The following is a 24,201-nucleotide window of genomic DNA, read 5'->3' as shown; positions in this document are numbered from 1 at the left end:
AACTTAGTAGAATACCATCACACATACACTTTCCAGTTTTTATGATACTTTCTCTAGGAAGAGAGAAAAAGAAACAAGAAAGAAAGACCAAACTTGCATTTATATAGCACCTTAAATGTAATCACTTGTAACGTAAGCATTACAAGCGGATGGACTGTGGGAATTAATCATCTGCCACTGGATCTGCGACCCGCTCTAAGTTGTGATCCTTTAATAACTAGCAAGTCACTGGATGCAATATTCAACTCTGAACTGTGAGAAGAGACCCTTCATGTTAGGCAGTGTGATCCTGTATCTGATCATTTCACTGATAGGTCTGAGAAATTGCAAGCTTTCGGAAGCTTCCTCCTTTCTCAGGTGAATGTCAAGAAATCCTCGAACCTTTCGCATTTATAAATCACAGAACAATACCTGGTGATTACAGATAGTCTTTCCAACTGCCCGTTGAGCGAACCCAATGAGACACTCAACGATCCGGAACAGCAGACAGAGGGATCCGCGGTACAGCAACCGAAGAGGAAAGAGTCAAACTGGACACCTCCGGAGGGTCGCTGCCCTCAGCTTGACATGTATGCTCAAGCTGTCAGGAAATGCGTCAATGCCAGATTCATCAGCCGCACTCAGAAGACAGTCCAGAATGTCACCCGAGCACAACGCAATGCCATCAACGCTCTCAAGACCAACCGCAACATCGTCATCAAACCAGCGGACAAAGGAGGAGCCATCGTCATACAGAACAGAACGGAATATTGCAAAGAAGCATACCGACAACTGGACAACCAGGAACACTACAGACAGTTACCCACAGACCCGACCAAAGAACACACCCACCAGCTCAACAAACTGATCAAGACCTTCGATCCAGACCTTCAAAGCATCCTACGCGCTCTCATCCCACGTACTCCCCGCGTGGGAGACTTCTACTGCCTCCCAAAGATACACAAAGCCAACACACCCGGACGTCCTATTGTATCAGGCAACGGAACCCTGTGTGAGAACCTCTCTGGATACATCGAGGGCATCCTGAAACCCATCGTACAGGGAACCCCCAGCTTCTGTCGCGACACTACAGACTTTCTACAAAAACTCAGCACCCACGGACCAGTTGAACCAGGAACACTTCTCACCACGATGGACGTCTCGGCACTTTACACCAGTATCCCCCACGATGACGGTATCGCTGCGACAGCATCAATACTCAACACCAACAACAGCCAATCTCCAGACGCCATCCTACAACTCATCCGCTTCATCCTGGATCACAATGTCTTCACCTTCGATAACCAGTTCTTTACCCAAACACACGGAACAGCCATGGGGACCAAATTCGCACCCCAATACACCAACATTTTCATGCACAAGTTCGAGCACGACTTCTTCACTGCACAGGACCTCCAACCAACGCTATACACCAGATACATCGACGACATTTTCTTTCTATGGACCCACAGCGAAGAATCACTAAAGAGACTACACGATAACATCAACAAGTTCCATCCCACCATCAAGCTCACCATGGACTACTCCTCAGAATCAGTTTCTTTCTTGGACACACGAATCTCCATCAAAGACGGGCACCTCAGCACCTCACTCTACCGCAAGCCCACGGACAACCTCACGACGCTCCATTTTCCAGCTTCCACCCTAACCACGTCAAACAGGCCATCCCCTATGGACAGGCCCTGCGAATACACAGGGTCTGCTCAGACGAGGAGGAATGCGATGGACACCTACAGAGGCTGAAAGACGCCCTAGTAAGAACGGGATATGACACTCGACTCATCGATCGACAGTTCCGACGGGCCACAGCGAAAAATCGCATAGACCTCCTCAGAAGACTAACACGGGACGCAACCAACAGAGTACCCTTCGTCGTCCAGTACTTCCCTGGAGCGGAGAAACTACGCCATGTTCTCCGCAGCCTTCAACATGTCATCAATGACGACGAACACCTCGCTATGGCCATCCCCACACCTCCACTACTCGCCTTTAAACAGCCACCCAACCTCAAACAGACCATCGTTCGCAGCAAATTACCCAGCTTTCAGGAGAACAGCGTCCACGACACCACACAACCCTGCCACGGTAACCTCTGCAAGACATGCCAGATCATCGACACAGATACCACCATCACACGAGAGGACACCACCCACCAGGTGCATGGTTCATACTCCTGTGACTCAGCCAACGTTGTCTACCTCATAAGTTGCAGGAAAGGATGCCCCAGAGCATGGTACATTGGCGAGACCATGCAGACGCTGCGACAACGGATGAATGGACACTGCGCAACAATCGCCACACAGGAGGGTTCCCTCCCAGTCGGGGAACACTTCAGCAGTCAAGGACATTCAGCCACCGACCTTCGGATAAGCGTACTCCAAGGCGGCCTTCGAGACACACGACAACGCAAAATCGTCGAGCAGAAATTGACAGCCAAGTTCCGCACCCATGAGGTCGGCCTCAACCGGAATCTTGGGTTCATGTCACACTACACGTAACCCCACCAGCGAACAAAAGTTATCTGTTTTTAATATAACGGGTCATTTGCTGTCTTTCTCTTCCTTCCGGATGTTTCTATGTTTCTGCCTCTCTCTCTCTCTCTCTCTTTTTTTTTGGTTGTTTGTATATTCGGTGGCCCTGTAGGTAACACCTCTCTGTCTGAACACTTTGATTGCATTGGCAACGGGCAGTTGAAAAGACAATCTGTAATCACCAGGTATTGTTCTGTGATTTATAAATGCGAAAGGTTCGAGGATTTCTTGACATTCACCTGAGGAAGGAGGAAGCCTCCGAAAGCTTGTGATTTTCAAATAAAATTGTTGGACTATAACTTGGTGTTGTAAAATTGTTTACAATTGTAAACCCCAGTCCATCACCGGCATCTCCACATCAGGTCTGAGAAACACAGCTTGTGGAGCCATAAGCCATAAAGGGTTACTAGTGACACTTGAGCTCCGTCGGTCCATGTCTTCTGAACTACTGGCAGGTTCAGGTGAAATGGAGAAAAAGCCTACAGATGCCGTAGTGTCTCGAAAAGAGACTGTCCACCTCCAAGTTGACTCCCTGAGCATCAATCTGACAACAGGTCTACCTCTGCACACGCCCAACTTCTGGAAATGCCCTGAACTACCTCCAGGCGGATCTTCCATTCATTCAGGATGAGACAGCTAATTGAAATCGAAGCAATGACATAGGGTATGGCACCCTGGAAACTCTGGGTGGCCCCAGGAATAGGCTGCAGCAAAGCCAGCATTGGTGGAGCCTGTCAAGCTGAGTGAGAAGATTTCTTAAAAGGCAATCTGCTTTTCATAGCCATCCCGATAATAGCACACGTGTTCTGAGGGTTTTTTTCCAAAAGATTCTAGCAGTTACTCTGCCGATCTATCCAAAATACCTTTCCTGTCAAAAACTTATTGTAATAACCGTTGCTGTAGCTCCCAGAGGAGTAATACTAAATGCAGTCATATCAGTCTGCCAAACAATACAGCTGAAAGCCATGGATCTTGCTGCCAAGATCTGGAACTGGTACATTGAGCCGTTGGCAACACTTGTTAAATGTTTCTCTCTACTGGGTTCCTTGGTCTTAACAATGAGACCTCGAGCAACTTGTCACTATTTCTTGAGTTATAGAAGCTGGGGAGGGAGGGGGAGGCGTTTAACTGCTGCTAGCAATATCAGTCACCACAATCTCCTGGAGCTTGCTTGATTGTCTTCAGTGGTTGGGGAGGAATTTCTTAGAGCTTTTTGCTATTTTGCATAAGGTTTTTTTCCTCTGGTGTTTTGCCTCTCCCAGGAGATTGCATGGCAGGGTATGGTAGATGGTAGATGTTGCACTATGTCAGGATGAGAAGGGATTGCTGGACCAGTTGGCCTTTCCCTGTCCTGTTTCATATGTTCATTTCTTTCTCCTCAGCTGGCCCTTAGATATCCAGTGATCACAGGGTTCTACACTGCCCCATTATGTGTTTCAGGGAGTTGAATTGGTCATGTAGCTTGGGATTTCAGATAAGGAGCTCTAAACTGCCTGGCGCTTTTCCAGCTTTGGACAGAGGCTAAACATCACTTGTTCGGTCAGATGTTACCACTTTAACTGAGAATGAGGCACAGATTTATTTTGGTTTCGGTTTACCTTCTGCTGTAAACGACTGATCCCTGAGGTCAAATCTGACATCTGTTCTTCTACCTTCACAACGAGGACACTTGTGTCCCGTTCTGGCGACAGAGTAATCTGTGAGAAAACCAATAAATAGAATTACGTTAGGCATAGTCGAAGCCATTGAGTTATATCCACTGAAAAGGATTTTAGTTTTCATAATTTATTTTAGTAAGCTTGACTATCTAATGAGCATAATTCAAATCCAAAGTTCCTGTTTTCTCCACTGACCAAAGGAAAAGTTTGTCAAGAGACGAAGAAAGAAAAGCTAGACATTAAGAGCTCCTGTTACTTAACATCTTTAAAACCAGTTATGAAATATGCTATTCAATCTTAGTTTGATTTTTCCCTTCAATTTGTTTCCATATAACGGATGTAAATAATTGTAAAGTTCCACATGATTTCACTTGATTCCTGAGATGGCTGATCTCACCCAGGATCGCAGTTGGGAATTCTACAATCAGCGCCCCCAGGAAGGGGAGAAATCAGTCAGGGCTCTCCTTCATCACCACAATCCAGTGACCCCCTGCTGCTAAGTGTAAATGTTAACATGAATAGGATGGCCTCCGTGGTTGAATAGCTTTCTAATGTTCACTGTATAGGCTCACACATGATGGTTGGATACTTGGGCAAAATACTGGATGGTTGCTAGCATGCAGAGAAACGTATCCCAGCATTCAGAACAGCAGGGCAGAAAATTGGAAAAGGAAAAACAAAACTTACTCAATTCCAGAAATGAAACTTTAATAACGTTATGATGATTTAAAACAATTATCAACATAAAAACATTTATCTACAGTGCTACATTTCTACAAGGTTAAATTTATAGCGCTGACCAGGGATCAGACCAGAATGACAAGTAGCACTGGATCTCAAACTCCCTGGGCTCTTTCTGCTTAGAGATAGATTATGTAGGGTATATTTCCATTGGTGACGTTCAGGTATGAATGCTTGAAATGCTTGTACCACTTTCCCCTCTGTTCTATATTCAGACAGCCACTAACTCATATATTTTAGAGCAACTTGGCTGTATTGAGACGGTATAGAAGATTAATAGGGGCATGGACTTTAGTGACTGCTGTAAGGTTCCTTCCACAGGATTGCAGCGTTGAAGAATAACCCACCAAATGTTTCCAGAACGGATCAAACTATTTTCCAATAATACACTCCTAACTGGCTACCCATTATTTTAAGTAAACACTTGCACCTGAGCGTTTTCCCATTAGGTGCACTGAATGAAATGTGAAACAAACGTAATGCTCACATTACATTTTCATCATGTGTTGGCAGAAGAATTCCTAATGGTGCAAAAATCTTGGAAATGGTAAACGTTACGTCAAGTTGAGTTCAATTATTTTGGTAAAAAGTTGAAAGTTCAAGCACACAGAGGTACAAGATGAGTCTACATTAGCAACTCTCTTGCTGAGAGCTCTTCAAACTGTTTGCATTCAACATCCTAGAACACAAGAGCTCCAGCTGTTCCACATTACCTGATTTCAGCACTGAAGAAATTTATTCCAAGTGGAAATCGCTGCTGCTGTTGTCATTCCCAGAGAACATGGGCGATAAATTGGGTGATGTAGTGCCCGTTGTTTCGGCGCTACATGGCCTCTCCAACATCCAAGATGGCGTCTTGGCTGCGCATGCACATTTCCAGCGCGACGTGCGCCATCTTGGTATCGGAGTTAGCGCATGCACAAATACTGAATGCTGGAAGCAGGTAAAGCAAGGAGAAAATGTGTGCAATCAGCGTGCAACGTTGATTTAAAGTGATGGACACCATTTTGGACCTTAACGCTCAACTCAACGCACAATCTTAACCCTGACCACCTGAACGTGCCTTAGATTGCCTGGAGGAAACCCCACCAGCGCTATTTAAAGGGACCATGCAGGTGTTGCAGGTGAGTTGCTGATTATTGCTTCTGGCTGTTGGTGGAATAGGAAGTATTCTTTGTAGCTCCCAATTCTTACTGAGAGTTCCTAGAGTACATTTGAGAGTGGTTTGGCAGGTACTGCATTATGGTTTGGAAAGTAACAACCGTGGTTGAACAACATTCCTGGCAACCATGGGTGGTCTGCTCGGGCTCCCGCTGGGCATTGAGCATGACTGGGAGCGTGCAGAGAGGCCTCGCACAGCAGGTCAAGCTGCGAGGAGGGAGGATGAGGAGGCGCAGGGCACTGAGCAGGAGGCCCTATCCAATGAGGGCCTTCCGGGACCAATTCTCTTACCTCAACATAACCGAGGAGGATTGCATTCGACGCCTGAGGTTCACCAAGGAAGCCATGACCAAGATCTATCAACTGGTGCGGCCACAACTGCAGCCACAGAGCAGGGCAAGGACAGCGCTGCCCGTGGCCGTGAAGGTCACCGTGGCACTGAATTTCTACGGCTCAGGATCATTTCAGGCCTCTGCTGGCGACATGGGCAACATCTCGCAGTATGCAGTGCACTGATGCATAAGGGAGGTCACAGACACACTGTACCAGATGAGGAACAGGTTCATCACCTTCCCTCTCCACAGAGACAAGCAGAACAAGCGAGCACGGGGGTTCGCCCACATTGGTGGCTTCCCCATGGTGCAGGGTGCCGTTGACTGCACGCATATTGCCCTGCGTGCCCCGCACATCAACTCTGCCTTCTTCATTAAAGGGCTTCCACTCTCTCAACATGCAGCTGGTGTGCAGCCATACGCATCGAATCATGGAGGTCGATGCCCGCTACCCTGGGAGCAGTCACAATAACTTCAGGCATGGATCAGGCGAGCACACAGACCCCTTGCTACTGGGCGGCAAGGGCTATCCCCTCATGTCATGGCTCATGACTCTGGTCAGGAACCCACGCACACGTGCACAGCAGGCCTATAATGAGAGCTTTGCTGCCACACACATCGTGAAGCACACCATAGGCCTCCTCAAACAACGTTTCCGCTGCCTGGACCGGTCTGGAGGAGGCCTGCAGTACTCCCCTGAGCGGCTGGGCAGATTCGTGGTGGTCTGCTGCATGCTGCACAACCTCACCATCATGAGAGACCAGCCTTTGCCACCAATGATCGGAGAAGACCCTGAGCCAAAGGTGGAGGAGGAGGAGTCTGAGGAGGAGGAGCCGGAAGAGGATGTGTAGGCAGACGCAAGGTTGCAAGAGAGACCACACTTGTCTGCAAGGGCTCTGCGTGCTCGCCTGATCCGTGCCCGCTGTCAATAATGTCAACTACATACCCCAACTCACCAACAGTCCTACACTCCCCACCTTTCCGCTCCCACAAGACAATCACATCACCCATCATCTGATTGCACATTGGTTTCCCTCTCAACACATTGCACAAATAAAAACCACCACCAAATGCAAATTCAAAGTCACATTTATCAATGTAATTATGCAAACAGAACAGAACTATTCACCCTTGTGCATTCCCTTAGTGCCTGTTGTCCGTGTGCCTTTACCTATCCTAGTGCTCCTAGGAGGTGCTTCCCCAGTGGTTGGAGCATGGGTGGTGGGAGGCTGCTGGCCTTCAATGGAGGAGTGTGCAGTTGGCCTTGGAGGACAACCTCGAGCAGCTCTGGGCCTGGAGGGCCCAGCTTCAGACTGCACCATCTCAGCATGGGCTGCATCTGGCCTGGCTGGCCGTTTGGCATCAAGCATTTAATTTAAATTTAACCTTAACTTGCAGTTTTCAGTTAGTGGTAAACAAGCAGCCTGAAGTGGCAGTTGGTTACCTAGTTAGTTAGAACTGGTAATCTACTGTCAGCTGGGGCTGACTCAGGTAATTGGCATTCTAGCTAGCATAAATTTGGAAGGGTTTTGCGAACACACGGAGTAGCAGCCATTGACGGAGTCTGGTTTCGACAGAGTCTATAATTGGGAATTTGGAGAGTGAAGGGATTCGGTGCAGTAAGGGGTGAGGTGCATTTGTTTAGACAGCAGAGTGGAGCGTACCGAGAGTGGGTCACAGCAACAACAAAACAAAACTGCAGTGTGACGTCACAGCTAAGGGAGGTAGGTGGTTGGTGGTGAGTATCTCTTCTGTTTTCTTCTTTCTTAGGACTGTGCGCTAAGTAACTCATAGCATAAAACTCAATTAAAAAAAAACTAAACTTAATTTAATAAACGATGCCAGTACTTGGTTCAACCTAAAAATAATTTGATTGGCATTGTAGTAATCAATTAAATAAATAAAATAGTTATGACAGGGCAGGAGATGTGTTGCAGCTGCACTTTGTGGGAGCTACTGGACAGTTTTGTCCAGGGCGACTATATCTGTGGTAAGTGTCTGCAGCTCGAGGAACTTCGGCTCCAAGTTGAGGAGCTGGAGTCCGAGCTGCAGAAATCGCGAGGCATCAGGGAGGGAGAAAGTTACCTGGACACTTTGATCCAGGGGGCAGTCACGCCCCTTAGACTAAATACTGTAGAATTGGCATGTGGTCAGGTTCAGGAGGGTGTGACTGCGAGTGAGGCAGGTGCGGGGATCCAGGAGGTGGCATTGCAGGAGCCGCAGCCTCTGCACTTGTCCAATAGATACGAGGTTCTTGCAGCCCTTGTGGACGAGAGCAGAGACTGCAGGGAGGATGAGCAAACTGGCCACGGCACCGTGGTTCAGGGGGCCATTCATGTGGGGGGAGTAAAAAGGAACGTGGTTGTAGTAGGCAATTGTGTAGTTAGAGGGATAGATACTGTTCTCTGCAGCCAAGAGCGAGAGTCCCGAAGGCTGTGTTGCCAGGCTTAAGGACATCTCCTCAGGGCTGGAGAGAAACTTGGAGTGGGAGGGGGAGGATTCAGTTGTCGTGGTCCACGTAGATACCAACGACATAGGTAGGACTAAGAAAGAGGTTCTGCTGAGGGAGTTTGAACAGCTAGGGACTAAATTAAAAAGCAGAACTACAAAGGTGATAATCTCCAGATTATTACCTGAGCCACGAGCAAATTGGCACAGGGTAAATCAGATCAGAGAGATGAATGCGTGGCTCAAAGATTGGTGTGGGAGAAGTGGGTTTCGATTCATGGGGCACTGGCACCAGTACTGGGGAAACAGGGAGCTGTTCCGTTGGGACGGGCTTCACCTGAACCATGCTGGGGCTAGTGTTCCGGCAAACCGAATAACTAGGGCGGTAGAGAAGGCTTTAAACTAAATGGGGGGGGGGGGGGGGGGGGGGGGCTCAGGTGGGACAAAGTTCAGATTGATAAAGAGAAAAGACAAGGAAGTAGTACAGGAAAGTGATAGGGGTAATGATAAACAGAGTGTGTCAGGAAGGAACGGAGCGTACAAACATAAGAGTGCACTCGCAAATAGGGCCGGGATAGGAAAGAATGGTAAAAAGACAAAATTAAAGGTTCTTTATCTGAATGTGCGCAGCATTCGTACTAAGATAGATGAATTGACGGCACAAATAGAAACAAATGGGTATGATCTTGTGGCCATTACAGAGACGTGGCTGCAAGGTGACCAAGATTGGGAGCTAAATATTCAGGGTTATTTAACATTTCGGAAGGATAGGAAAAAAGGTAAAGGTGGTGGGGTAGCTCTGTTAATAAAGGATGAAATTGGTATAATAGTGAGAAATGATCTTGGCTCAGAAGATCAAGATGTCGAATCAATTTGGGTGGAGGTGAGAAATAGCAAGGGAAAGAAATCACTGGTGGGAGTAGTATATAGGCCCCCTAACAGTAGTTACACTGTAGGGCAAAATATTAATCAGGAAATAAAGGGGGCTTGTAAAAAAGGTAATGCAATAATCATGGGCAATTTTAACTTTTACATAGATTGGACAAATCAAATTGGCAAAAATAGCCCTGAGGAGGAGTTCATAGAGTGTATTAGGGACTGTTTCTTAGACCAATACGTCGGGGAACCAACCAGGGAACAGGCCATTTTGGATCTGGTAATGGGTAACGAAACAGGATTAATTAATGATCTCAAAGTAAAGGATCCCTTGGGAAGCAGTGATCATAACATGATAGAATTTCACATCCAGTTTGAGAGCAAGGATCTTGGGTCTGAAACTACTGTATTAAACTTAAATAAGGGCAATTATAAAGGAATTAGGGCGGAATTAGCTAAAGTGCATTGGGTAAACAGATGAGATGGTATGATGGAGGCTAAGCAGTGGAAAACATTTAAAGAGATATTTTATGACTCGCAACAAAAATATATCCCTGTGAGGAGGAAAGACTCCACAAAAAGGGTGAACCAACCATGGCTAACTAAGGAAATAAAGGATGGTAACAGGTTAAAAGAAAAAGCATACAACATGGCAAAGATTACTGGTAAGCCTGAAGATTAGGAAAACTTTAAAAACCAGCAAAGGATGACTATAAGAATAATAAAGAGGGAGAAAATAAATCATGAGAGTAAACTAGCAAGAAATATAAAAACCGACAGTAAAAGCTTCTACAAGTATATAAAAAGGAAGAGGGTAGCTAAAGTAAACATTGGTACCTTAGAGGATGAGACTGGGGAAATAATAATGGAAAACCAGGAAATGGCAGAGGAATTGAACAGATATTTTGCATCTGTCTTCACAGTAGAAGACACTAATAATATACCAATAATAGTAGAAAATCAAGGGGCAAAGGGGAGGGAAGAATTAAAAACAATCATTATCACTAGAGAAAAAGTACTAGGTAAACTAATGGGTCTAAAGGCTGACAAGTCCCCTGGACCTGATGGCTTGCACCCGAGGGTCTTAAAGGAAGTGGCTAGAGATAGTGGATGCATTGGTCGTAATCTTCCAGAATTCACTAGATTCTGGAAAGGTCCCAGCGGATTGGAAAACTGCAAACGTAACACCCCTATTCAAGAAGGGAGTGAGACAGAAAGCAGGTAACTATAGACCAGTTAGCCTAACATCTATCATTAGGAAAATGCTAGAATCCATTAAAGAAGTAGTAGCGGGACAGTTGGAGACTCATAATACAATCAAGGAGAGTCGACATGGTTTTATGAAGGGGAAATCGTGTCTGACAAATTTATTAGAGTTCGTTGAGGAAGTAACGGGCAGGGGTGGATAAAGGGGAACCAATGGATGCAGTATATTTGGATGTAACTAGTCGAATAGATAGGGGAGAACCAGTGGATGTGGTGTATTTGGATTTTCAGAAGGCTTTTGATAAGTTCCCACACAAGAGGTTAGTGTGCAAAATTAAAGCACATGGGATTGGGGGGGATTATACTGGCATGGATTGAGAATTGGTTGACAGACAGGAAACAGAGTAGGAATAAATGGGTCTTTTTCCGGGTGGCAGGCAGTGACTAGTGGGGTGCCGCAGGGCTCAGTGCTGGGGCCTCAACTATTTACAATATATATCAATGATTTGGATGAAGGAACAGAGTGTCTTGTGGCCAAATTAGCTGATGATACAAAGATAGGTGGAAAAGCAAGTTGCGATGAGGACACAAAGTGTCTGCAAAGGGATATTGACAGGTTAAGTGAATGGGCAAAAATTTGGCAGACGGAATATAATGCGGGAAAATGTGAAGTCATCCACTTTGGGAGGAAAAATAAAAAGCAAAATATTATTTGAATGGAGAAATACTACAAAATGCTACGGTACATAGGGATCTGGATGTCCCCGTACATGAAACACAAAAAGTCAACATACAGGTGCAGCAGGTAATCCGGAAGGCAAACGGAATATTGGCCTTTATTTCTAGGGGGATGGAGTATAAAAGCAGGGAAGTCATGCTACAACTGTACAGGGTGCTGGTGAGACCACACCTGGAGTACTGCGTACAGTTCTGGTGCCATTATTTAAGGAAGGACATACTTGCATTGGAGGCAGTTCAGAGAAGGTTCACTAGGTTGATTCCGGGTATGGAAGGGTTGTCTTATGAGGACAGATTGAACAGGTTGGGTCTGTACTCATTGGAGTTCAGAAGAATGAGAGGAGATCTTATTGAAACATACAAGATTCTGAGGGGACTCGATAGGGTAGATGCTGAGAGGATGTTACCCCTCATGGGGGAATCTAAAACTAGGGGGCATAGTCTCAGAATAAGGGGTCGCCTGTTTAAGACGGAAATGAGGAGGAATTTCTTCTCCCAGAGGGTTGTGAATCTTTGGAATTCTTTACCCCAAAAAGCTGTGGGAACTGAGTCATTGAATACATTCAAGGCTGAGTTAGACAAATTTTTGATCAGCAAGGGAGTCATAGGATATGGGGAAAAGGCAGGAAAGTGGAGTAGAGGTAAAAATCAGATCAGCCATGATCTCATTGAATGGCAGAGCAGGCTCGAGGGGCCGAATGGCCTACTCCTGCTCCTATCTCTTATGGTCTTATGGCAACAAGGGCACTGGCAGAGTGGCAAGGGTGGGAGCAGGAATGCTGTCATCCTGAGAAAGGACAGCAGGTCCGACTGCCATGGAGCCACTGCCACTCTCCCAGGGCGGGGCCTCAGCAATCCTGGTGATCAGCTAGAGAACGGATTGCTGGAGTGCTGTGACACCCTGGAAGCCCCGTTCCACAGTGGTCCCCAGAGCCACGATAGCAGCAGTCTGAGCTTCCATTGCAGCAGTCTGAGCTTGCACTGCAGCAGACTGAGCAGCCACCGTAGCTTGCAGACCACTGAAGACATTGGTTTGTGCTGCAATGGAAGCCGTGACATTGGCCATCAGACGCTGCATTATGGTGGGTTCCACAGGTTGCTGATGGAGGTGACTACCCGTTCCATGTTGGAAAGGATGGCCTCCAAACTCTGCGCAAAGCCCTTTGACAATTTGGAGCTGGACTCCTCTATGCCCCTTCTCATTGTGCCTTTCTGACAGGCTTTCCAGTGCCCCGAGCATTTGGTGGTGTACACCCATCAGCTGTCTTCTGTAGCCTGGCCCATCGAAGTCCTCATCTGACTCCTCTGCAACAGAACTAATGGGCTACCTCGCCCTCTGGTGAGTTGGCACCTGCGGTAACCGTTCCCCCCGCCCCGGCTCATGCGCACTTGTGCCCAGTGTCTCACTATGTGCAGATCCCTCCTCTAACCTAGCCTTTAAAGGACGCACAGTGTCAGTCTCTGAGCTGGTGGAAGCAAGTGTCAGATTGAGTGACGGTGTGGCTTCAGTGTCCTCCTTCTCCTCCTCCTCCTCCACCTCCACCTCGGACGGTGCTGCCACATATTGTTGGGTATCTGCAATGAAAAAGGGAAACAGGTTGAGTTGCGGAATGGGGAGAGGAGCAAGTAAGACATGTGTGCCGACAACATCTGCAGCACGTGAGTCAGAAAAGATTATGGGAGGAGGGAGATATGGGAAAGGAGAAGGTGCATTAGATATGAAGAGGCCCTCTTCACCGGGACCTCCAGCGTGGCATGTTGTCACGGCTGCAGCGACGGCCCGCCCAACGATCCTAAGCACTGTCTCCTCTAGTGGGGTGAGGACGTGTAAATGTCCCCGTCCACCCTCAGGTCTCTCCTGCTGCCGGCTGTAATGCACCACCTTCTCCTGCAAGACAGAGGACAGTGTGTCAGTGAGTATCCTGCAAGGTGTGTGGGTGACGTGCCTGTTGTGGTCGAATAGCTGCCAGTGTGTGTGACCTGTGAGTGGTGGTTGTGTGGCCTGCAAGTGTGGTACTATGTGCTGGTGAGATGCAGCATGCCGAGTGCAGCATTGCGTATGGATGGACAGTGTTTGTTGGTGGGTGGGTGATGGGGAGTATGATGCGTGGAGCAGTGGTGCAGTTGGCAGGATGTGCCACTTGACACTTGTATTCACTCACCTTGACCACTCGTGTCAAATCATTGAACTCCTTTCGGCACTGCACCCACGTGCGTGGTGCCATGCTCCTGGCGTTCTCTTCCTGCGCCACAGCCTGCCAATACCTGTGGAGCTGCAGTCTGGAGGGTCTCCTGTCACCCTGTGGGTACATGTTGGCCCTCCTTTCGTCCACCCCCTCCACCAGGGCCTCCAGTGCATCATCGGAGAAGCGTGGGGCCCTCTCTCGCGCTGATCCTGCTATCCTCGCGGCCATCCTAGTGAACTGTGCATGTCCTATTTAATATGTGCAGCTGCACCTTTAAGAGGTGCAGGCTGCTGATGGCGTGCGCTGAGCACGCCCCACTTCCGACTTCCTTATTCTCCGTGCAGCCTCTCAGCAGCATGGGTAGCGAAAATGGCCCTTATCGAATTTATCCCCCCATCTGTCTTCAATTAACACAGAAACATATATGGGCTGACAACATATGGTCCGATCTATTGATAGGATTTACCGTGCCTTCTGCAATATAATTATGAGTGAAATTTTTCCAGAGTGATTACCTATTTTTTTGACAGGACCTGTTTTACAGTAATTGCAAAAGGTAAACTAGTCACTGAAATATTAATAAAAACACAATAAGCCACCAAGGGGAAAACTCTAAAATATATACTTCAGGACGCACTTTCAAATCTCATTAAGCAATGTTTTACAAGCGACATAAAGCAGTTTGCAAAGGAATCCATGCATTTAATTCAGCATCTAGTTATTAAAGTTTACTTTGCATGTGTGGTTGTGACTATTGCTGGATCTACTATGAAATCGTGCCAGTCTGATTAACCTGCTTTAAAATGGTCAACTAAGTACCTTGCAAGTGCTTCCGTGCGAAACTTTCAGCCCAGATACATATAAATTAGCTCCAGAAACATGTAAAGGCCTGCAAGTTTTAGATTTTCTCCCCTTCTTGGTTGTCATTGTTTCATTGTTAGCATTATGTCAAACAAGACACCCTGCTGCAATTACAGGTTACAATATATATTGCATTCCCACAGAATCAGTTTGGGGTCTATGATTGCCATTCTGTACATCTAAACTGTGTTGGCTTTTGTTTCATGGAGCCCTCAAATATATCTTTTTGCACGGTCTATTAAGGTCCTGTCCACACCAGCCAATGCACAGTGTGCAGTCAGGACTCAATGTTGAGTGCAAATACCATCCTTGGATGAGGATGGACAGCTCTTCATCTCTATGTAAAAAACAGAAAAATATCCTTTACATTAAATGTCCGAACTTGGACATTGTATCGCAGACTTTTTGTACACTCCCAGCTAAGGATTATGTTGCATGGTATATAACATGCTATGCTACAGTATCAATCTGTGACTTTCACTGTAGCCATAAAATGCTTCATTTTATGTTGTGGCAATGAGGTGGATACCTCATCACATGTATCAGTATCTTGTGTGAAGAAATTACAGGACGACAATCTTTTGCAATATTTTACACAGATTTTCTATATGTGGTATACATTACAGTATTTACAATGGTAGAAATCTTGTGCCATTATCTTACCATCCAACTGCAGTTATTTAAACCTGCATTAAAACCAGGTCTCTTTGGAAACACTGGAACTTGACACTAATGGGTAGAAGCCTCTACTTTATTACTCTGTAATGCAATCTGATCTGTGGTTTAAACGTGTTGACAGTCGATCTCATCCAACCTTAAAGTCACCGACGTAGAAATGTGCTTAACTATCTCACCTTGTATTGTTCTGTACTGTTTTCTATGGCAGTAAAGAGATTATAGGGAGCTGGATCAAACCCTGTCAGGTTAAATGTCATCAAAATGGCTTCCAGGTTGTCGAGGTCAGAAAGCAGGCGTCCTGTGCAGTCATCGTCGCAAGCTGAAGAAAAGGGTGGGAAATGTTGAATCTATAATAACTATCACATACTGGTGATGACTTTGTTATCTGATCATAAAAGTACTGGAGCAAAAAAGCTCCAATTAGTTTGCTGGTTGAAGTAAAAGTTTTTTAATTCTAAGTGTAAAACTACATCCTCATCTTACTATAGATACGACCAATTGTGATATTAGCATACAGATACTTAAGAGGTGATTCTGTGATTTGGCACATCCAAGGTTTCCCGAGATTTATTCCCTACAAGCACTGCTCCTCACTGAGAGTACCGTATCATGGAATCAATTCTATAATGTGTTGTTTAAATGATGTTCCTTTCTCTGCTCTTAACAGAGGAGTTAACTCATTTATTTTAAACATTTTGGGGCCTTTATACACTTCTTACTCTACATCTTTCGGCCTCCATACTTTAGATCATTCTCGTAGGTGAGTCACACCTCCATCACTAGCTTTGCTATCTAGGTAATTTTTTGGCGATTTATTAGGGTACTGAAATTATCCTTTGTCTCCATAGGAACTCTCCCTCATCTTCAATAAGTCGTAGAGCATCAGATCAGACTGTAGTGGATGCATTGGTGATCATCTTCCAAAATTCTATAGACTCTGGAACAGTTCCTACAGATTGGAGGGTGGCAAATGTAACCCCACCATTTAAAAAAGGAGGGAGGGAAAAAACAGGGAATTACAGAACAGTTAGCCTAACATCAGTAGTGGGGAAAATGCTAGAGTCTATTATAAAAGATGTGATAACAGGACACTTGGAGGGCATTAACGGGATTGGACAAAGTCAGCATGGGTTTATGAAAGGGAAATCATGCTTAACAAATCTACTGGAGTTTTTTGAGGATGTAACTAGTAGAACAGATGGGGGCAAACCAGTGGATGTGGTGTATTTGGATTTTCAGAAGGATTTTGAGAAGGTCTCACACAAGAGGTTAGTGTGCAAAATTAAAGCACATGGGATTGGGGGCAATATACTGGCATGGATTGAGAATTGGTTGACAGACAGGAAACAGAGAGTAGGAATAAACGGATCTTTTTCCGGGTGGCAGGCAGTGACTAGTGGGGTACCGCAGGGATCAGTGCTTGGGCCCCAGCTATTCACAATATATATCAATGATTTGGATGAGGGAACTAAATGTAACATTTCCAAGTGTGCAGACGACACAAAGCTGGGGTGGAACGTGAGCTATGAGGAGGATGCAAAGAGGCTCCAATGTGATTTAGACAAGTTGGGTGAGTGGGCAAGAACATGACAGATGCAGTATAATATGGATAAATGTGAGGTTATCCACTTTGGTTTAAAAACAGAAAAGCGGATTATTATCTGAATGGTGATAGATTGGGAAAAGGGGAGGTGCAACGAGACCTGGGTGTCCTTGTGCACCAGTCGCTGAAAGCGAGCATTCAGGTGCAGCAAGCAGTTAGGAAGGCGAATGGTATGTTGGCCTTCATTGCAAGAGGATTTGAGTACAGGAGCAGGGATGTCTAAATGCAGTTATACAAGGCCTTGGTGAGACCACATCTGGAGTATTGTGTGTAATTTTGGTCTCCTTAAGAACATAAGAAATAGGAGCAGGAGTAGGCCAATCGGCCCCTCGAGCCTGCTCTACCATTCAATAAGATCATGGCTGATCTGATCCTAACCTCAAATCTAAATTCATGTCCAATTTCCTGCCCGCTCCCCGTAACCCCTAATTCCCTTTTACTTCTAGGAAACTGTCTATTTCTGTTTTAAATTTATTTAATGATGTAGCTTCCACAGCTTCCTGGGGCAGCAAATTCCGCAGACCTACTACCCTCTGAGTGAAGAAGTTTCTCCTCATCTCAGTTTTGAAAGAGCAGCCCCTTATTCTAAGATTATGCCCCCGAGTTCTAGTTTCACCCATCCTTGGGAACATCCTTACCGCATCCACCCGATCAAGCCCCTTCACAATCTTATATGTTTCAATAAGATCGCCTCTTATCTGAGGAAGGATGTCCTTGCCATGGAGGGAATGCAACGAAGGTTTACCAGACTGATTCCTGGGATGGCAGGACTGACGTATGAGGAGAGATTGGGTCGACTAGGCCTTTATTCACTAGAGTTTAGAAGAATGAGAGGTGATCTCATCGAAACATATAAAATTCTAACAGGACTGGACAGACTAGATGCAGGGAGGATGTTCCTGATGGCTGGGGAGTCCAGAACCAGGGGTCTCAAGATACGGGGGGTATGCCATTTAGAACCGAGATGAGGAGAAATTTCTTCACTCAGAGGGTGGTGAACCTGTGGAATTCTCTACCACAGAAGGCAGTGGAGGCCAAGTCATTAGATGTATTCGAGAAGGAGATAGATATATTAATGCTAAAGGGATCAAGGGATATGGGGAAAAAGCAGGAACAGGGTACTGAGTTAGACGATCAGCTATGATCATTTTGAATGGCGAAGCAGGCCCGAAGGACCGAATGGCCTCCTCTTGCTCCTATTTTCTATATTTTCTATATTTTAGGTTTAAACCATTAGGCAAATTTGGTTAGTAAAAAAAACGAACAAGCAAATAATTAATAGTAGTACAATACACATGTATACTTACAACAGAAATCCATCTAACCAGCTCCACATAAGGAAAACAATAAAAGGTTATTTTTGTAAATAACTTTCCTTGTATTTCTGACCACTGCAGGCCTGAACTATATTCTTAGATGTTCCAAACAGACTCGAAGATTCAAACAGCTACAGCTTCTTAAATATTTCTAAATAACTGTCGGCCACATTCAAAACTAACTGGCTCTCATAAACATAACTGAACAAAATGCACTGTCTATGTTCGTTTGACAATAGCCTGACTCCACTCGCTCTCTCTCTCTAGTTTTGCAGAAAAGTGATGAAACTTGGAACATTTGTATTGTGTTAAGCATGGGGGCAAGACTCTGACTATAGCTAGCTTTTTAAAAAAAAATCATTGGGGGCAATTTTGACCTTGGGCGATATCAGATCATCCATCCGCCCGTTATACATCGCTCCCTATTTTCATTCCCACTTCTATGGAAATGAAAATCGGGAGAGATGTATATCCTATATTGGCCCCTTTTAAATTATTGTCCAAAGGCAAAATTACACCCCTCCAACCCCCATATGATTATTGACTGAATTAAAAGAAACTCTGTAAAACTGAAACAAGTCAGAACTGCTTCATTTTTCCACACAGGTCCGAACAATTTAAGAAGAGCAGACAAAGTAAAATCATAAGAACAAACACATTCATGCATTAAAATCACTATTGTGCACATTAATTTTTAGGTTCTTATTTCTTGCAGGAAAGGAAAATTGTTCTACTAAGAGTGCACAGTTCAAGTTGTTTACAGGCTCCTTAGTAACAATCGATTAAAACATCTACCCATGATGAGTCCAGCCTCAGTGTATGTGCAGGCATTTGTCTGTCTCCCATGCACAAACATCTATGTACAGAGAGTAGTCCATATAAAGCTACGTGTGGTTTCTAAAATTGTAGTTTTGGCCTATCTACTAATATCAGTAATCTCATCACAGACTTTTCTGTTCTAAGTTTGTGCATACCGGCATTGGAAGGCAGTGACTGGCATATCCTATCCAGTTTATCATGAAACATGATTTTCAGCACTTTCAATGAAAACACTTTCACAGAAGCACAATCATACTGAAATTTACATTGGCGTTTGAATAAAATTCCTGTTTACTTTTTAACAAAGTTGTTGATCTGTTTAACAGAATGACAACTTTGTTTTAAACAGAAGAATTTCGTACAAATGCATTATAAATATTGCACATTAGAATTTCAACCCGAAGCAGCGTTGAGTACTCAAAGGCTAGAAGTAATAAATTTTACAATTCACAGCTGGTGAAATTGTCCCATTACTGATCAAGCTAAGCTAAATTTTGCAAGATACCATCTGTCACACAATGCTCACCCATAATCAGATTATCTTTTGTTGGGGCTCGCAAATGATTCCTAATTGGAATCCGTATTGGACAACACAGGGTTATCCACAGAATCTTGCAGCACAGGAGGCTATTCAGCCCATCATGCCTGTGCCAGCTCTTTGAAAGAGCTAGCCAATTAGTCCCACTACCCCACTCTTTCCCCATAGCCCTGCAATTTTTTCCTTTTATTTGGTTATTTGAATTAGATAGGGATGGGAGAACTGAGGGACATCAGTATAACATAACAGAAAACATAGAGTTAGGTTAGATGCCAGAAAGTATTTCTTTTCACAGTCAGTGACCGCTGGAATAGATCACCAAATTGTACTGTGATTTGGGATTCACTGCGCTCCTTCAAAAGGAAGCTGGACAGGTTCCTGAGAGTCAAGGATTTCTCCATTTATAGAAGGTAGTTGAAGGTCTGGCTCTGATTATTGATTGTCTTTGAGGATCGGGGTGGAATTTCCCAGAATTTTTGTTCTAGATTGGACTAAGTTTTTGCTTTTGTATTTTGCCCCTCCCAGGAGATTGTATGTGAGGGGTGGGGTGGTGGTGGTGGTGGGTGGGGGGAGAGGTGGATGGTGCGTGTAGGTTGCACCATGTCTGAATGGGACAGGTCTAATGGACCAGTTGATCTTTTCCATGTGTTTGTATGTTTTCAACACTGAGATGAGCTGTCTTGCCTCCCTCTAGGTCAGCGATAATGACAGGGGCAATAACGGGGCAGAAATTCCACTTTTGCACTTGCCAGCCCATAATTTTCTGCCCATTCACTACAATAGAGTGAAAATTGCAGGCCAGCAAGCACGGAAACAGAATTGTCAGTCCAATGAGTCTTATGCTACATCTGGAGTTCACAGAGCAGTTCTGTAATGCTAGCTGCAGCTCTCAGTGCTCTACATGTGCACTTATTTTAAATCTCAAACTATGGTTGACCACTAGTTTCCCCAATTGGTGGAGATCATCTTCACAGACCAGCAGCAGGAAAACACCATCGCTGTCCTGTACAGGATCGGCTTTCATCTCCAATGCAAAGTTTTTATTTCGCCTTTAGAGGTGGGTCTGTTGTTGGTGGCACGGGTCAACGATCCCTCTTTTGGTGCCGAGAACTACCTCCAGTTACACTCATACCATCTTGTTTCCTTCGCAGCTTTGCAACCACCTTGGAGCTGTAGTGATGGTAAAATGCTGAAGTAAATGTACCCTGTACTTTACTCCATGCTAGCTAGGAAATACGGTTCAGGCTGCCGATGGATAGAAACTTATAATTGTAGTTACAGTTTACGCATTAGCATTAGTAGGTGCTTTTCACATATTTAGATTTATTATATATAGATAGATCTATAAATATATCTATACATCTGGTAGATTGTTGGTGGCACAATAATATTAATAATTCTACCACATATATAAAATAAACGCATACTGCTGCTTTATGCTGAAATACACACCATATTGGAGCAGCAGGAGGCCAAATTTGAGTGATGAAATGTCAAGTCTCCATGTGCAACCTTGGAAACAGTGACAGCTCCAACTTAAGAAGCCAGTAATTGAGAAGCAAGTAAGCACAAAGTAACAGTTTGAGCTCCTGAAAGCACTGATTCATGCAGGGGGTACAGTTCCATGGATATCTATTACTTTCCAAGTAATCATTCTTTATGTATGAGCCACACACATACACCTTCAGTAAGAATTAGGAATGGAAATGCTGGCCTCCCTTCCCTAACATAGGCCAACTGTAGCCAATTAAGGCCAATTGTAGCACCCCTACTGCTGCCTTGGCTGAGACGAACTATTAGAGCACTGATCAAACTTGTGGACTTTTAGGTCTGACTGGCCCAATTCCACACTGGACAATGTTATTTCCTAAAAAGACTTTTGATTACAGTTTATCTAAAAAATGTAGAGTTCTATTATTATATAGTAGTTGCGAATACAGTCAGCATAAGACTACATTCTATGGTATCCCTTCAAGATTTTGTAAAGCCAATTAATACAAAAAATATAAACTTTAAAAAATATACATATACATACATATGCATTCGCTTTCTACCAGTACGTGTTTGGGTTCACATTCATCGCAGAGACGACCTGTTACACCTGATTTGCAAACGCAATGGCCCATTAGAGAATTGCAGTTACTGTGGACGGAGCCACTTGGGTTGCATTCACACTGCTGGCATCTACCACCCGATACACTTGGGTTACCATAGTAACCAGGAGCGCATCTAGAGACACAAAGGGGGAGGAAATAGAAAAAAAATTGATGTTTAACATTGCGATTTCGACTTCAAGTACTTTTCTGTTTACAAAACGCTTAAGCAGGATGGCACAAATGACAAAAAGGGTGATTTTATTTAACAAGAACATACTAACTGTTCCTCTGTAAAACATAATTCCAATTGAAATTTACGTTTTACACGAACACCATAAAAAGTAATTGCTCTCGGTAGGTTCAGGTTTGGTCATTAAATAATACAGCAAGATGGCACACACTTATTAATGCAGGAAATTTTCATCTTAAAATTCTATTCGATTAATGTTGATTGATTTAACAGATAAACCTGCCACCCAAGGACTGTACAGGCTTCCAGAATGCATGAGAAAGCAGTAGCGATGATGGTGTGCTGTGTAATAAGGAAACCAACCTTTCACAGTACTGTCCTTCATACCCAGGCAGGCAGGAATTACAGCGGAAATCATTCACACCCTCTAATACACACGTGGGGCTAAAACTGGTAACAGAAAGGGGAAAGAAATCGACGTAACAGATGTTGAAACAAAACAATTGATCAGTCACAGCGTCACATATTTACAGGAGTTGGAAGTCCTCGGTGAACTATTTAGAGAAAAGGTGAAAGGAAAGCAGCTTGGTTGTAAATAAACTTGGAATCATGGTCATATTTACAGTCCACAATCGTACTAAAACATATTGATAGCAAATTAATCTGTATTTATTTATGGTATATTTACACGGGCAGTCATTTAATTCCATTGTACACATGATTATCTCTGCATTTGGAGCATGAAAACATTACGGGTAATTTTACCTTTGGGCGATGGAGTAAAATTGGCAATATCGAATTAGCCGCCAATGTAGGTCCTTTCTTTTTATTTTCAACATATTCAATTATCCTGATTCGTGCGGGAACAGTATTGAATCACTCTCCCCTCCCTTTAAAAAACATCCTTTGAAAACAACAGATGCCTGCGGTTATACATTACCTGCCAGAATTGGACCTGGGACAGGCACAAAGTGAGCAGTCATTGATCGATCCATTTACTCTGCCGTAGTATCCTGGAGCACACAGTTGGCAGTGATCACCCGCTGTGTTGTCTCGACAGCCCTGGTTTACAGAAATAGAAAATCACAAACAGATCATCTTCACTCAGTGGGGGTGGGGTGTTGGGGGGGGGGGGGTAGGGGGTGGGGGTGGGGGCGGGGAGAATAATCCATTTAAATCAATTAAGCATGGTATCAGGCAGCCAGATCTATATTTAGAGGGTAGTCACCCCTCTGTGAAAGTCTACTGCCTGAGTGAGACTGACTGGATATCTCCAAAGCAACTAAGCAGTGAACAATGGTCTTGGCGTAGAAATAAAAGTCTTATTTGACAACGGCATTGAAGGTTTCCTTTCTCACACTTGCTAGCTTAAATAAATGAAGTGTTTACTGCTTGAAAAATCACAAATCTTGACATTGTAAATAGGTTAGATATCTACATAGTTGACAATCTACAGGAGTAAGCTAATATGATGTCACCTCTGAACCACTGAGGTTACTTTAGGTTAAGAAAGCTGTTGCCTAGTCGCAAATGGCAAAAGGTTCGCAGGTTGTAAAGTAGAATATTTAATGCTAATAGCTTAATTCAAGTGCTGGCTCCAATCACATATACAGTGATCACCTTCCTAATTAGAGTATTATTTTCCAGGCCAATATTTCACTATGAAAGGAGTTTAGCTACACCTGGAGTCATCTGAAAGCCTCGGGGATGAATTCATTGTTAGGCTTTGAGAACATTTCATTATTAAAAAGGGAGTCTTATTATAACAGAGCTTTAATGCACTTAATATCACTGTGTAAGCTTAATTGTCATCAATACAATGTTAACAAATGGGTGCTTAATGCACATAATATTAAATCAGAAACCATTTCCATTTCCAGCTAAAATTGATATTTTAAATCAAAGTAGATAGTTAATCTAGGTGCCCAGAAGGACAGGCTGCTGTCTTATATCTAGAGGGCAATAATGGGTTTTAGAGCGTTTAAACTTGGCTTCACAGAGAAACAAAATAGTAGATGCTTTTAATTAATCCATAATTGAAAATGAGAACTACTCTGGTTAAATTGTTATTTCTTTGTGATGTCAGCACATCTACAAATTACATCAGGAAAACAATTTATGTTATTTAGTACTAGTATTTCATGTGGTTTAGTGTTAAGAGTTGACAAAGTATTGTTATGGTGATACCTCCACTAAATTACCAAGTACAAAATAAAAATAAAA

The 24,201-nt window shown here is 44.2% G+C and overlaps 1 protein-coding gene across 2 annotated transcripts in view; it reads right to left on the bottom strand.

The window, feature by feature from the left end:
- The window catches only part of lama1 (laminin, alpha 1), a 361,123-nt gene that overhangs the window by 93,138 nt on the left and 243,784 nt on the right, over positions 1–24,201 (bottom strand). The window contains exons 30-34 of one of the 2 annotated variants that reach the window (XM_067978409.1): positions 22,919–23,040; positions 22,342–22,428; positions 21,728–21,921; positions 15,593–15,735; positions 4,130–4,228 (exon numbers count right to left, since the gene is read on the bottom strand). In XM_067978409.1, the coding sequence (XP_067834510.1) occupies positions 4,130–4,228; positions 15,593–15,735; positions 21,728–21,921; positions 22,342–22,428; positions 22,919–23,040 (645 nt within the window). The remainder of the gene's footprint in view (positions 1–4,129; positions 4,229–15,592; positions 15,736–21,727; positions 21,922–22,341; positions 22,429–22,918; positions 23,041–24,201) is intronic. The other variant, XM_067978414.1, reaches the window with a different exon arrangement.

This window comes from Heptranchias perlo, chromosome 3 (assembly GCF_035084215.1).
Source record: "Heptranchias perlo isolate sHepPer1 chromosome 3, sHepPer1.hap1, whole genome shotgun sequence".
Classification (NCBI taxonomy): domain Eukaryota; kingdom Metazoa; phylum Chordata; class Chondrichthyes; order Hexanchiformes; family Hexanchidae; genus Heptranchias; species Heptranchias perlo.
This window is presented reverse-complemented; position numbering and strand designations above follow the sequence as displayed.